We start from the raw sequence: 16488 nt of genomic DNA, 5'->3' as shown, positions 1-16488 counted from the left end.
AATTAATAGAATGCTTAACTGGGGCTGCTCAGTTAAGACAAGAATTGCGCCCTGTTAAAAGAAAAAATTATATAAAAACTTAGAAACCATCAATCATTTTTTTAATTAAAAAATTAACATTACAAAAATTAAAAGGAAATTCATTTTTACTCAAATTATTTAAAAAATTATCCACAGCTTCCCGAAAACTTTCAACATTATTGCAAATTTTTTTGATCCTAACTAATTGTGAAAAAACAAGATTTTTGAATATTTTACTACACAAATTAGTTTTAAAGTTGCAGAAAAAAATAACATTAAAATTAAAAGCTTTTCTTTTATCAAACACACCAATTTTAATAAAACTGTTAACAATATCAATTTTAAAATCTAAATATTCAATATTAAAACAATTTTCATTAGTTTTTTTCAGGACCAAATCACCAGGATAAATACTACAAATAAAATTATAATCATCACAATTAAACAAAATCAAATCATCAATGTATCGGAAAGCATTAAGTTCTTTATGTTCAAGAAATTTAGCCTCAAAAAAATGCAAAAAAATGTTGGCAAAAGCCGCAGAAAAGGAATTACCTTGTGGAATTCCAATAGTTTGTTTGTAAAAATCTAAACCATTAAAAAGAACATTCTCAAAAAGATTAAACTTGCATAAATCTAACCAGTTAAACTTATCAATTTTTTCATCAAATAAATACCTGTCATAAATACCTTCACAAATCTCAATAATTTTCCCATGTGGTATACTTGTATACAAATTTTCAAAATCAAAAGTGTTAATGCTGGAAATATCATTATTATTAATAAAATCTAAAACTTCAACATTACTATCAATAACAATATTTTTCTCTTTTTTAATTTTAAGCAAAATAATTTTTAGAAAACTAAAAAACCTTTTACTAATATCAGAATTATAACTATTAGTACCACATGCTATAAACCTAAATTTAATCGGATTTTTATGAAATTTAACTATTGGAAATAAATATGGAAATGTAATTTTATTTAACTTAAATTTTAATTTTTTACTAAATGCAATAATTCTTTTTTCAATGACTTTTTTATCTTCTTTTAATTTTAAATAAGTATTATTTGCATTATATTCCCCAATAATCAATTTTTTAAAAAAATATTTACACATAATACAAAAATTATTTGAAGCCTTATCTACAACAGTAACAATGAATTTATCCTTAAGATTTTTAATTTTTCTAGATAAATCATAGTACCTTTAGGAAATGAACTAAAACTGACATTAAATAAATTAAATTTAACCCTTTCAATAATTTTAGCTTTCCACTCAGAAAAACCTTCAACGGGCCAATGATATTTTCTGGAAATTTTTGCAATAAAAAAATCTAGATCTTTCTTAATGAATAAAATAAAATCTTCTTTTTTCATTTTAACTCTGGTTCTAAATTTTGAACCCTTACTTAAAATGCTGATTAAATCTTGATCACCCACAATTTCCAAATTTCCGGTAATAACATGTCCATAATCATTATCAATAAATTTTGAAAAGCCCTCCTCATTACAATAACAATCAAATTTAGAAATACAATTAAGATTTCAACTTAAAAAATTATAATTACACACATTTTTTCTAAGTGTAGAAGAATATTTAAAAGCAGCAGAAACCCTAATTTGTTCTAAAGGAAAGAAATCAGAAAAACCATGAATAATCTGTGGTAACTTAGCATTTTCCAAAATTCTTATCGTGAAAATTAATCGTACAAAAAACTCTTTCAACTTTAGAAACTTTAGTAAAAAGCATATCAGTTTTATTAACACCAATTTTTGATTTAATTAAATCCAAAACAATAAATTTAACAAGTTCAGTATCAAATTTAATTTTAGAGCCAAATTTAATAAGGAAATTTTTTAGAACTTTATTTTTAAAACCAAAAATATATTTCCTAATAGTGAAAATATTATTCAAATTAACAGGTAAGTTACAAAAATTCGAAAATTCATCAAACTCAATAAATTTACCTTTACCTTTTCCACCACCCCTTTTACTTCTGAATTTTGAATCACAAACACCAGGAAAATCAAAAACTTTTAATTTATTATAAATACAAAAATCTTTAGTATTAACCTTGGCGAACAAAAAAGGTATTCTTTGGCCAAGGTATTAACATTACCTTCCCCATTAAATTTACTATTTAATCCATAAGGAAAAAGAGTTTTAAGACTACCAATGTAAATATTTTCTAAATCAAGTCTATTATCTAAATTTTCCATAAAATCCAAAATAAAAAGAGTAACATTATTAAAATCATGAAATTGAAAATGTAAAATTTCATAATCAGTGGAACAATTACTATTATTAAAATTTTTTATAGCTGATCTGTGGGAATTAATCCGCTTATAAAATTCAAGACCTGTCTGACCAACATAACACAAATTACAACAATTGCATTGAATTAAATAAATAATATTAATACTTTTACAAAAAAATACATTAGAATGACTGTTAATCTGAGAACTATCAGCCAAAGGACAAGTTTTACATTTTTTATTACCACATTTTACTACCACAAAAACGGAACAAAGATTCAGTCTCATGAAATTACTCGAAAGTAGCGAAGGATATGACAAAAAGAAAAGGGGAAAAAAAAAACATGAGATGAAACATTACTCAGCCTGTCTCTCAGTGAGACTACATTAAGAGATGACGACAGAGTTTTTTTTTCTTCTAATGTCTACTTTGTTGTGTTTTAAGTGAGAGTCTATGCCGGCCTTTTTGTTCTATACTGTTAACACTGTCACGAATTATTAAAGCGGTATTCATTATTGAAAAGGTAGGTGCCATATTTTCAACCTCATATTGTTTACAAAGATGCTTATCATGGCATAGTATTTTCTTAATCAATTTTTGTTTGCTGTAAAATATAGCCCTATGAGGACATTAATAATTGCCTGTGCAATAATCATGTGTGTGTGCCCCTCTTCACAACTATTTTGTTATATTTTAGATTTTACCTAGGCGAAGCTTACTGGTGTTTAACTTTAAAGCAACATTAAAACAATTTTTGATGAAGGAATTACTTATTTAACTAATGTTATTTGAACGGCTTATTTTTAGCAGCTAAGAAATTGATAAATCTTTTATAGTGGACAAAGATTTCCTTTTTTTTCGGGTAATTAAATAAATATGGCAAAATGTTTAGTCAATATAATGGGAACAAAAGTAAATAATTATGACGTCCTATTAAAAATAAAGTAACACACATTATTAAGGAGTGGTTAAAATATGAGTTATTTCATTGGACACAGAAATTCCAACTTTTAATTGCAGCTTTCTTCGAAAGTGACGGAAATAAAAAAGATAGACATCTAAAAAGTTCTAAAAATTAGAAAAAAAACTCGAAAAGAAAAAGAAGTGAAAGTAGGGGAGACAACCACTTTGTTACAGGATAATATTTGAAACTGAATTTAATAATCCGAATTTCGTTATAGAGAATTTTCTGTAGAGAAACTCTCTTATAGAGCGAATATTTATTTAATATAGTAAACAAATTATGCTTTATTGCAGTGTTTCCCAACCTCTTTTGTGCCATGCCCCACCTAAGCCTTTCTAAAATTCTAATGTCCCCTATGTAACATATACATAATTTTAAATAGTAAAAAAATTGAATTGTGCGCTTAGGAAACTTAAATGATAGGTTTTAGGAAGAAATCACTAGGAAATTGTTAAGGAAACACTGTAAATTTTCAAACCATATAATGAAAAACTAAAATTCAAAATAATTTTAATAAAGATTTTTCTATAATAATTTAATATTTAAATTTAGTTAGATCCTTGCGCTTGATGCTTGCTGCCCAGAGATTTCATGTTAGGTTCCAATTTGGTTAGCTTTTGCCTCAAGTCTCCCAGCTGTGTTATATCCAGCCGATTTGTTTATTTTTACCAGTAAATCATTTACAGCACTAAATCCACATTCAGCTAAATATGAAGATGGAAACGTTAACAATAGTTTTTTTGCACATTTGGTTGAATTTGGGTATTTGATTTCTGTTTCATCACAAAGACATGCCATTACTCCTTTTATATTCAATAAAATTTTAACTGACTCATCATTTTGCATTTCTGCGAGTTCTTCTTGATCCTGCATATTTGATATATCAGACAAATCCACTAACATTAGCCACATCATCCATATTGGAAAATCAATTTGTTTTAAACTAGAAAATCTTTCTTTTAAATCAGATGATAGAATTTTCAGATTATCGACAATAACAAATAAAGCGGTGCCATTTACTTCACTCTTTTGGAAGCCAATGAAACTGTTCAAAGTTTTTGTTGTTAATATATTTCTGACATAACTCAATAAAGGTAATGAAACCCAATATCTTCGCTTTTGCATCAACAAGAGTTTTATTTGTTCCTTGAAGTTGCTTATTTAATATATTTAGTTTTTCAAAGATATCGGCTAAATAACTCACAAATGCTTTATCATCGACTGTTAACAGATACTTCATTTCAGGTTTGTCGCTTAAAAAATCACCAAGAGTATCAAACAGTTAATCTTTTCAATCTTCAATCCATAAATCTTTTCAAGCAGTTCCCTTTTGAGAGCCATCTTACTTCAGTGTGAGGTAAGTCTCATATGGTTTGCATTTTTTCTTCACAAAATAGCTTGAAGAGACGGTCACATTTGGCATTAGTTTTAATAGCATTGATACACTGAATGTAATACTTAAATTACTGAATGTAGTACTTCATTTAGAACAGGCGAGATGTTTTTAGCTACCAAGTTTTCCCTATGAATAACACAATGCAAAAAAATCATTACTGGATTCTCATCTTTCATCAATTTTTAGCAGCCATTTTTCTTGTCAATTATATTAGGATCACCATCTGCACATAAGATGTTATATTTTTCATTGGTATATTATTGACATCTAAGTTTTTTAGCTTATTATATCTAATCTTTAACAGAACAACATTTCTTCAGAAAAATGCCCTTTATCAGTATATCTTACGTAAGTTATCAATACTGCTGCACTGTCTATCAAAGTTGATTCATACATATGCACTGAGAATTTTCTAGTTTTCAGCTTTTCAACAAGTTGTTTTTCTATATCTTCACTCATTTCGTCGGTTCTTCTGCTAACAGTATTGTTACTGAGTGGCATAGCTTTTACATCTTTCTCGAGAACCATTTTAAGAAATGCTGATATTGACGGTTTTATTAAATTCTCTCGCATTACATTTAAATCGCCCGAAGCAAAAGGGTTAAACTCCTGTAGAGTCCATTTCCGAATTGTCCCCCTTAACAATCAAATTGCCCCCGGTGGGCCGTAGGCTCCACGTCGGGAAACACTGCTTTATTGCGATCTCTTCTTCCGACAATGTTACGACACTATGCTGAAGATATTTCTCTTAAAGATTTCGAATATAGTAAACGATTATTGTCGGTTCCACTATAGCGAGGTCCGACTGTAGGAGTGATAGTTTTGTTTATGATAAGAAAAATTACGGTTTTCTGTTCCTTCTCAAAGAAGTTGATTATTATGGTTTAAATAAGAATTAAATTTATTACTTATAGGAAGAATGCAGGCATATTTACCGGTTGAATTGAAAACAATTATGTTACAAATAGCGGTCATACTGAATTGGTTTCTAAATGCTTTTTCCAGAAAACATTTCGCAAATATTGTTAAGTAAAAGGCATTAAAAATGTATATTTAGCACTTGCCTGATATGTGTTCTATGAAGTCAGGTTATTTTTATATTTCGAATCGGATATCAGTTTAAAATGGAGAAGCTGGTATGGAGTTAAAAACTGTTGTGGCGATTTAAAATTTGAAAATAATTTAAACAATTGAAAGATGTTGTCACTAGCATTGAATTTCAACTAGAAAAATTAGTAATAAATAAGTAACGAACTTTGTCCATCCATAACGAAATTTAATAACAGAGGTAATAAAATGAGCACACATCGTATTCTATGCAGAAGGAATAATAATTTCTGAGAATTTGAAGTACTGAAATTTTTTAAATTGTTTTCTTTTTGCTTATTTGAAAATAGCAGCTAACTCATGTACAGTGCCAAAAGAAAGAGTTGCAGTCTTTTGATCTGATGATCGGATTTTTACATGCTAAGGGTCAATCTTAATGGTGCTTGAGGCATAGCCTTAGATATGCTAACTAATTAGTGCAGACGATATTTTAAGTAAGGAAATCAGACACAAAAACGTGCTTTCTGTGCAAACATTCTATTATTTTGACGGATTCTTGACATTCAAAATATGGAGGGAGCCGCAACTTGGAAAATACGAACCTAATAGTTTATTCAGGATTAGAGGTAAAAAATTCGGTACCATTCACGTAAATTTTACTTTTTACTTATTCCGTCGATTTTCTTAAGCTCTCGAACCTTTGAGATTGAGTTCCCGATTCCGATCATTGAATGAAAAGTTATGACGAGTACTTGTTTATCGCACTGTAGCCAAATCCCGAAAAGAGCATTAGCTTCGCTCGTTTTTTTTTATCTGCGAAATGACTGATAGACATTCTTAATTCTTTTTTCGTCAACAAAAATGTTTCAACTGCCTTTTTGTCAGTTTTTACAAAACATTGGGTGTGAAATTAGAATTCATTTCGGACAAAGGCGAAACATTAGTTCGAAATTCAAGTAATGAAATGGTTAGCTTCGTGCTATGTACTATTGAAGTTAAACTACGTTAAAAAAGTACGAAATTACGCCATTTTGTAGTTTTTATGTCCTTTTAACAAATAATACCCTTAAATTTCACCAAAAAAATAATAAAGATGCATTCAAAATCAAGAGACAAAACGATCTTTAATCATAGGTATGAGTTTATTTCTTCAAAAGTCATTCCTCAGCCACTGAGCTAGATTTCTGTAAATTTTTTCATGTTTCGAAAGAAATTCTAGTAATTTATAACCTAATGTTTTCAAGTCTATTTTTTTATAAATTTCCCCACCCCACCTGCCTCTTATCTCTTCTTTTATTTCATTTTCCTGTTCCCGCTTCCCTAATGATCAACTTTATTTTTTCTGTGTAACTTGTTTGAAATTTTCTTCTGCACTTATGTGTTTCTCTGCTTCATTTTGTGTTTCTATATCGAGAAAAGTTCTTCATTATCGAACCAAATTTATGGTCCATTTTTTTTATGGAACACCGGGTCTTTTCGTGTGGTTTTTACATTATTTTCAGAACATTTTTATAACTGCTGTTATTTAAGAAGGTACCAGTCAATCCACTTATTTTGTAAATTGATTGAAATAAATAGAACGATGTCTGATAATATGATCTGAGGTGCAAATAGTATGTTCTGTAAAAATATCAAAATTGATTTAAAAGATTTTAAACTATTTCGAAATATTCCAGTGCGAACGAAAACTAATTATGTTTTTTTTCCCAATGCCCACCAGATTGACACTCGTCCTTGAGGAATCAGTAAGGCAGATTTGGTGGCCACTCTTCTAGGGATACCCTATTAGGTGGGCCAACGTTGTTCTCGCAGAATGGTCAGATAGTACAGAGATTGAAAGAACACCCCTGCTTATCCGGGATTCGAACCCAAGACCTAAACTAATTATGTTCTCATAGATATACAACGGAGCTGCTACCTTTTGTGATTTAGTTTCTTCTCCATTTCATAAACTCTCTTATAAATGAGACGACTGTTTTTAAAGCAGTTGTCGGTCAAAGAGGAAATTCCCACCTCCATATTGTGTGCAAAATATGATAATTGGCAGCAAGAAAAAATAAAGCTATTGTAAACGTATTTCTATAATCTGTATCGCGAGAGAAACTTTCACATGACAAATTCTGCTTCACATTTCTGTAAAGTATTAGCTTGATTCAGGCAAACCACTGCCACGTTTCAAATGTAGCAAAAATGTTTTACAACTATCAAAATGCAAGCAAAATTAGGATGACGCAATATTTGACTATTATTTTTTTTCAGTGTTTGAAACTTCATCGGTAGCTCTAGGTTCACCAAACATTCACTTTTTGTTGAACTTTAAATTTTCAATTTTATGTGTAAGTGAAAGAAAATTTGTCATGTCTTATATTATTCTGTTCCCTCACCAACCCCGATGATCGCTTCATAATAATTGTTGTTTCCTTGCATAAAACAGTTGAAATTATTCAACTAAAAATATATATGTATTACAAAAAAGAGTGCCTCCGCTTCATATTATACTCCAAATATTTCCCTTATGATACGATCTATAAGTGAACATAAATCATTTTTGTAATTTTTTGAAATAACATTTAAAATTAAAAGTACATTGTTATAACGATAAGTTCACAACCGTCATTCAATATTACCCGACGATCGAGTGTACATTTTAAATGCCCTTCGTGCATCAAGTTGAAAGTTCATTCAGCGAATCTCTTTGACCGTCATTCATAATTGTATATTATGAAACGCTCTGGAAAATGTATTTGTATTAATAATGTATGTGAATGCGTCATAATGTAATTTCAGAAGAGGAAACCTAACAATCAATTGATATTCACAAGAGACGTACCTTGACATAACCTGAAATCCGTCGCATTGTCCGTGGGATTGTTTTCACTCATTTTTTACAATTGTTATCCACTAAGTTTGAAAATAAAAAATACTACCCTATTAAATTATATGTGTATCAAAACAAACTGAAAAAATATTTATAGAAAAACAATACTTTTATTACTTTTATGCTAGTGAGAACCAAAACAATATGGAAATGAATGAGGGAAAACTGGATCCTACCACGTGATTTCCCGGCCAATAAAAATGTAGCGTTAAACGTTTAACGCAACCTTGTTGGAAGTCGCATAAGAAGTATTACTTAAAAAAAAAAACACTTTTAAATTAGGGGTGCAAATATATTTATAGAAAAACAATATCTTTATGACTTTTATTAATTTTATGCTACCAATGTGAAAATGAATGTTGGAAAACTGGATCCTACCATGTGATTTTCGGGCCAATAAAAATGTATTGACCACAATTGAAAATTGCGATATTATCGTTAGATTTTTATGTATAGTTAGATTTAAGGAACAAAAAAGCGTGTTAATAGTTAAAAAATATATTTAAAATAAATAGTATGGTTTATTTCAGGAGTGTAGTGATCGAACATGCTGGACTTCATTAGTATCACTGGCTGTGAAACAGTTGTGGCCATCATTGTGGTCATCCTCTGTCTTTATTATTACATCAGGAATAGAGGTTTGCCTCCGGGACCCGTGTCCTTCCCGTTTTTTGGTTACCAGCTGATTCTGAAAGATGAGACCTGCCACGAGGAGTTGGAAAAAGTGCAGAAGAAATACGGTGATGTTTTCTGTTTCACTTTCGCCGGTAATTTGTTCATCAATATAGGAAGCATGAAGGCCATGAAAGAATTTCATTTGACCAACGCAGACTACTTTCAGAGATCTTCTGATTATACACTCCTCTCTGCTTTCTTCACCGAAGGTAAATACGTTTATTTAATTCTCGGCATACACATAATCACTGGAGCATTACTGTAAATTCTTCTCTAAGCTACATTCAACTATGCACTGTAATCAGGCATAGAATTTTGCTTGAAATTTGATCTATTCAGATAGTTGAAAAGTTTTCGGTTGTTTAAATTCTGCAATAGTAGGACAATAGAATTTCATGGATCAGGGAAGGATTGATACACGTAATGCAAACAAGTAAAGAACTTTTAATAAAATTGTAATGATCAAGCTAATTTGAAAGTGCTTGGAAACTTGACTGTCGATTCACTCCTTTTGGCTATAAAATGGAAAATTTCAATTAAATGGTCGAAATCAATAAAATTTTAAAGGGTCGAAATTTCAATCGAAATTGCCTTCATTACAAGAACAAAAACAATACATGGACAGAAGAACTATTTATTACCTTATGTAAATTTTTTTTTTCGTTTCTTTACTTTGATTGTGTTGTTAAATTTTATTCTTAGTTCAAGGTATGTTGCAGTCCTAAAAAAACTTAAGGCTGTTAAATTGATTTTAGATCATCGACATCTTAACATTTCATCTAAAAAAAATCAGTGTATAGTGTAGGGCATCTCAATTCAGATGTAGCTGCCACGATTATCAAAACTAAAAAAATAAATAGGAAAAACACATGAACTGAACCTATTACTCTTCGATGCGTAGAAATTCGCTACGCACAATAGCAAAATGAGCCTATTCATCAGTTAAATAAGCACTGCGAAAGTATAAACTTTAAAAAGAAAAAAAAAACCCACTTAAAACGTTGAGTGCCGCTCGCATTTACAGTGAAATCTCCTTCAGGTTACGAGTATCGCTGTACGAAACGTATTCAGCTAAGTGCTCCCACCGATATTTTAATAATGTGAGTTTATGTTAATAACGGTATCCATGGTCGTATCATGTCTGCTTATTTTTGTTCGTTGCTTCGCATCTGTTTCTCCTCTTGTCACTTTACACGATCAGTTTGAATCTCTTTGCCGAGCAAAGAGGACTTAAAATCTTTTCCCTAATTCGTTGAAATTTCGAAAAGAAGAATGGAAAACTTATTTTTCACTGAGTCAAATAGCAGTGAACAAGAAAGCTTTTACGAGACTCACACTAATTTTCTTAATAAATCACTTTTGTATTACTTTTATAACAATTCAATAGTTTTGTTACTTCCTGTGTTCAAATACATGTGATTATCCTTCGCAGGTAGTCAAATAAGCGTCACCCCATTGCGGGTGACGCGGCAGTCAACGTGTTAAAAAAAAGTGTTCTTTCCTATATAGGTATATTTCTGGTGAATGGTGAACCCTGGAAAGTATTGAGAAAATTCATCCTGCAGCAGCTGAGGGAGTACGGGATGACTGCCATGAAAGAGAACATGAGTGATCCCCTGTACGACTCCATACAGGATACCCTCGGATACCTGAAGGCGAAGGAGGGAGAACCTGTGGAAATCGTGGAACACCTGTCCGACAAATGCAATGTCATCATTCGTCAAACCATGTTCGGCAATGATGGCATCTCGGAGAAGCAGGTGAAGGAGATCAACGACTCATTCTATCACGTGACAGCTTTCATAACTTCCACTAATCTCCTCTACGCCGGATTCTTAGCCAGGTCAATATTTTTTTTTAAATTTCCAAATGGCGCATTAAAAGACAATTGAACATCAAAAAGATAACATTTAAATCTATAAGTATGAGAGAGCAATTCAGTAGCGTTCTCAGATAGATTTCCTAGGGAGAGCAGGGCACCTAGACAGGTAATACAAGTCCATTACCTCGTGGAGGTCAAACAATGTATAGAAGGGATCATGAACCACGTTGATGTGACATAGATGTTTTTTCAGGCAATCGTGTCCAGTTATCAGACGAAACATGGCGACAGATTTCATCCTAGGCCACTGAGGGACATTGAGAATCTGTTTGAGTAATGGTTTATTGGAATTACGATTCTTTAGTTCCTCGTGAAAAGTGGCCCTGAAGATGTTCTTTATGAGACTTTTGATATTATAGAAGGAGAGTCTGGAATTAGATTTCTGTAGGACAGAGGCCCCCTTTTTTGCCAGGAGATTGGCCGCCTCGTTTCCCTGGATTCCACAGTGGGCCGGAATCCACTGGAGAGCTACTATCTTGTTGGTCAATATATATATATATATACATGCTTCAAAGGTTACTTCGGTAGACCTGTTCATTAAAAGTTGGAAATCAGGTCTTAAAAACTGATTAAAAATTTGATTCGCCATTTATGTTTAGTGCAAAATGTAATTTTTTATAGCATTTTATTTTATTTTATTTTATAACAGTCGTTGAACAGCCGACCCAATTTTGAGTTTATGACTACCCATGTTCAACTCCGTAGCCATGTCATTTTGAGCCCATTCCAGAAGACATGGGAATTAATTCTTGGATCAAGTATTGGGGGAAATGTGCCTTCGCGGAGGACTTTTTCATGGAACTAACGAACTCTACACAGAGAGGAAAACAACGAAAACCTCTGACGGTTAGTCTGACGACAAGGGGATTCTAACCCATGATCCGTCTATCACTGAATTTGTATCAACCTGCCATCGCTGGGATTCGACCCTAAATATTATGTCACCTGAGGCATCTCAATAGGAGGCGGCGCGCATTTTTTCACGCCAAAAATCCACCACATGTGCTCCAAAACACGTGCTTTTACCTTCTGGTATCCTTTATTACACGAGAAAGATGTTAGCGTTTCCGGAACATTCAAGTTATTTTAAGCCGAATTAAAATCAATTTTGTTGGACAACGATTTCAAATGAACATAAATTTTAAAAAAAGTAATTTCAAGTTGCTTTTTTTAAAATTTAAGATCGATTATATATTTAAAAGTAGTCTAATTGGTGTAATTTCTTTATTAATAAATGTAATCCATTTTAATTCATATTCTACGGAATAAACTTCATGTTTGTTTACAAAAAAGAAACATAATTATTATGTTGCATTGTTGTTTCAAAATCTCAAACATTGAATTTCATTGGTTGAAAACATTGCTTATAATACTTTAATCACTGGTTAGATAATTTACTTTTATAGTGAAAATAAATTATTATTGTTTATTCTTATCATTTGTAGGGTAAACTAACCAGTGAAGGAACACTTAAGCTTCGCTTGCCTTTTAAAAAATCATATTAATTTCAAAATTCGTAATTTCAGTTAAATGACAGTGTCAACATATTTGTTACTAATTGCAAACTATGCAAAACAATTGTAGAGAACTTACATAATATTGTTTTAAAGTTTTGGAGGTTCAAATAACAAGTAGTAAGAAGACCCAGTGAAGGAACAGCTCTTACCAGTGAAGGAACACAAAATTGCCCAGTGAAGGAACACTTAATTTTGGTTATTTTTTAATGCTCTTTATGAATTTTTTAGCCATACAAATATATAAAAACAAGAATATTTGTGGAATTATAACAGACAAGTACTTGTAAAATGCTAACTTTTTTCTGTAATCATGAACTAGAAATTATAGTGATGTTGAATAAAAAATAAGTAAAAAAAATCATTCTTTCTTATAATTTTACAGTCAAATCTAAATCATTGTGTCATCCGATGCTGTTTATTATCATTATTATTTTATCACCTTTTTGTTTACTCTTTTTCCTCTTATTTCTTAAAGCTTTCTTTCTTTTTTAAGTCTTTTTTCTTTCTTTTTCTTTTCCACTTTCTCTTGTTTTAACTTTTTTTAGATCTTTCAGTCTCTTGAAATTTTTGCCATTTCTCTGAAGTTAGTGCAAAAGGTAATTTATTCGTTTTTCTTCTTATTTGACCTTTCCTTTTATCATCAATTATTTGGCCAATGTAAATGGTTCTTCCAAACTTCTTCTGATTTTTCAGCAACATTTCTAGAATGCCTTTCTCGAAAATAGACGGGGGAAAGGTGTCTTGAAGTTTGAGGCAAATTCATCTCTTGTTGACTTATATCTAGAGGATCTTTAGAAGTACTGATTTTACTTATAGAATCATTTCTTTTTTCTACTAAGAGAGGATCAGCATGCGGACTCATTTCAAATTCGATATCTAAGATGCATTCATTATCAATACTAGCTTCAGTTCCTAAGTTGACTTAACCAAGTGGTCTTCTTTTAATACGTACTTCTTTCATATTGAAAAAAGTACAGGCTCTTGGATATTTTCGATATTAGACTCTTCAGTCAATGCTGCGTTAAAAATTTGCAACATGTCTTGAGGGATTTTCCTCTCAAGCTTCAGAAGAAATTGAGTATCGTTTCTGTTTAACCCTGTTTTTTGTTGAGGAGCTTGCTTTTAAATTCTAACATTGTAAAGTAGTTCTTATAAATTATATAATCACGTTGTTATCCTATAATGTCTATAATCCTAAAAGCCAGCGAAAAAATGTTCGATTCAAATTTTTATGATTATATTTAATTAGTTTTCGATTTGTAAACATAGTTTATTAAGTTGCCTAACATTTGATGTAACTACACACCCCATTAATAAATATAAATTATAATTTTTTCATAAATTAAGCTATTAAATTAACATTTTGAACTAACATTATTTCAGGAATTATTCATACAATTTTTAACAAAATTTCGGTTGTCCTCTATATAGCAGAATTACTTATCCTAAAGTGATGTAAAATCATATTTCACACATTACTGTTCATTCACTGGAAGTATTCCCAGTGAAGGAACATGCCTGTTTCTTCACTGGTTAGAAGTTGTTTTTTGTCTTTTAAACAGAATTTTGATGTATAATATGACTAAAAGTACAAGAAAATTAAAAAATTTCTTTTATTTTCATTAACTGGGAAATGAACCCAGTAAAGAAACACTTGTTCCTTCACTGGTTTTTCATCGTTTGGTGATCTAATGAAGGAACATGCCTGTTCCTTCACTGGTTAGAAGTTGTTTTTTGTCTTTTAAACAGAATTTTGATGTATAATATGACTAAAAGTGCAAGAAAATTAAAAAATTTCTTTTATTTTCATTAACTGGGAGAAAAACCCAGTAAAGGAACACTTGTTCCTTCACTGGTTTTTCATCGTTTGGTGATCCAGTGAATAAACACCTTCTTATCTCAGTACTTGATTATGCTATGGTGCTTTAAAAAAATAAAACGTAACTTCAATAACTATATTTTGAATTCTCTTTTTCACAGTGAGAAAAATAAGACTACTACATGCAATTAATTCCACTTCAAACACATAAATACAAACACTCACCTTATAATTTTTTCAACGAAACAAGGTGTTGCAGAGATAATAACAGATTCAAAAATTTTTCCAGAGAAGTCTATTTGACCAGGTAATCCAAAATACTGCTAGATGACTTCCTATTGTTTGACAGTAAGCTATTGTTACCAATCAATCTAAAAAAAAACTTTCAAATTCTTATTTTTAATCAATATATATGAAATGCTCCTTCACTGGTTGGTTTACCCTATACCAATTGTGTTTTATGACGAAAGATGTTATAACTTCTATTATTCGGCTGTGTTGTCGTTTACATAAATAGATGTAAATAAAAACCCGGAATGTAACAAAAAGTAGGAATTTTCGTAGTATACATTATAAAAAATAATACATGCATGCACTGGACATCAAGTTTTAAACAGTCACTAATAGATGACCCTGAAAATCCTATTGTTTCTGCAAAGAAACTAAATTGCGGTGTTTTCTCTGTAATACGTTACTGCAATATTTGATAGTTACATATTCTACGCTGACAATTCTGTCTTCGCTGTGATTACCACGATCTCTAGTTCTCACCGAATGCGATTATTTACTGTGGAGATTCGTAAGAAATGCCCCCAGGTTCAACGACCAAGACTGATTTGAAAGATCATATCATATCTGCTATTGCCGCTGCACAAAGTTTGGATAGAATTACATTTCAGACTTGATGTATGTCGCATACAAAAAGGAGAGCATGCCCTCCCTTCATACATTCCTGCATGTATGTACTTATGACATTCATTTTGACTTACCATTTATATTAAAATTTATTAAGTTAAGGTTTCTTTTTATATGAAGGAATTATGTTCATTTGAAATTTGAAATTATGTTGGAAAAATTTAATGAGTTTGAACCCCTGATTGCACCAAATGATAGAGAATGTGTTTTCCTTTCTAGATTTATGCTGCCTTTTAAACCCGGTTACTGGTCAGCGATGAAGAACTTAAAGATCATGTTCAGAGTATTGGATCAAATTGTTGAAGAACACAAAGTTAAATTCAATAAAGATGAACAGCCAAACAATTTCATCGATGCTTTCCTCAAAGAGAGAAGTGACAGGGCAGCCAGAGGAGATCACACAGCTAAATACTTCACCGGTAATGAAAATATTTACGTTTCTAATCGTGTACTCTAAAAGTGAAAAATAACATTCCTACAAAAGGCAGTTGTGGACCATGAGATTCACAGAGGTTCTACAATTTCGTGACCAGGAGCTTTCTTGTAACAATATGCTCATCACTGCGTACAATACCATCTTTATTTCCTAGACATGCTCATTACACATCCATCTGACGCCGAGTAAGCTGTCACTGAGATTTGAAACCCATTCCTGCAGACTGACAGCGCACTGAGCCTTCAATATGTATGTGTGTGTGAATGGCCGAAATCGGTGGTTGTTGACTTCCACCGGTGAATGTTGACAATCAGACAGTCGCTTTGGTAAATGTCCAAAATATATATTAGGTCTAGTTAAGTGCCACTGTCCGGTATATTTATATTAAAAGAAACGTTACAACACTTTATGAAATGAAAATATCAAGAGCAATGATACTTCACACAGTTCAAACTAGACACCGAAATGGCAACTAATTGATGGCTGACAATCTAAATCGAAAGCGGGAAAAAAGAAGGGCACTACTTGAGCTAGGTAATCTAGGGCTCTACACTATACTCAACACTATCGGAGTGAGATTACTCAGAATTTGATATATATCATTAAAAACAGTTTATTGGTTGTACTGAATTTCTATATTGTTAATGGTCATTCTAAGCTAAATATTGAACGCTTATC

General features: G+C 31.2%; 1 protein-coding gene across 6 annotated transcripts in view; it reads left to right on the top strand.

The window, feature by feature from the left end:
- Window positions 1-16488, top strand: part of LOC107443542 (cytochrome P450 2J1) — a 39290-nt gene that overhangs the window by 10740 nt on the left and 12062 nt on the right. For 3 of the 6 annotated variants that reach the window (XR_015434490.1, XM_087165299.1, XM_016057472.5), the window contains 3 exons: window positions 9097-9450; window positions 10751-11084; window positions 15594-15793. Coding sequence is in view for 5 of the 6 variants with exons in the window: in XM_087165299.1 (XP_087021425.1) it covers window positions 9114-9450; window positions 10751-11084; window positions 15594-15793 (871 nt within the window). In the remaining variant the exon portion in view is untranslated. Of the gene's footprint in view, window positions 1-2668; window positions 2805-4490; window positions 4603-9096; window positions 9451-10750; window positions 11085-15593; window positions 15794-16488 lie in introns of those variants that run through there. The other 3 variants (XM_043050086.3, XM_087165300.1, XM_087165301.1) reach the window with 2 other exon arrangements.

This window comes from Parasteatoda tepidariorum, chromosome 6, assembly GCF_982258835.1.
Source record: "Parasteatoda tepidariorum strain Cologne lab strain chromosome 6, Ptep-v5.0, whole genome shotgun sequence".
Classification (NCBI taxonomy): Eukaryota; Metazoa; Arthropoda; class Arachnida; order Araneae; family Theridiidae; genus Parasteatoda; species Parasteatoda tepidariorum.
The sequence above is the reverse complement of the archived record's forward strand: the minus strand, read 5'-3'. Positions and strand labels throughout refer to the sequence as shown.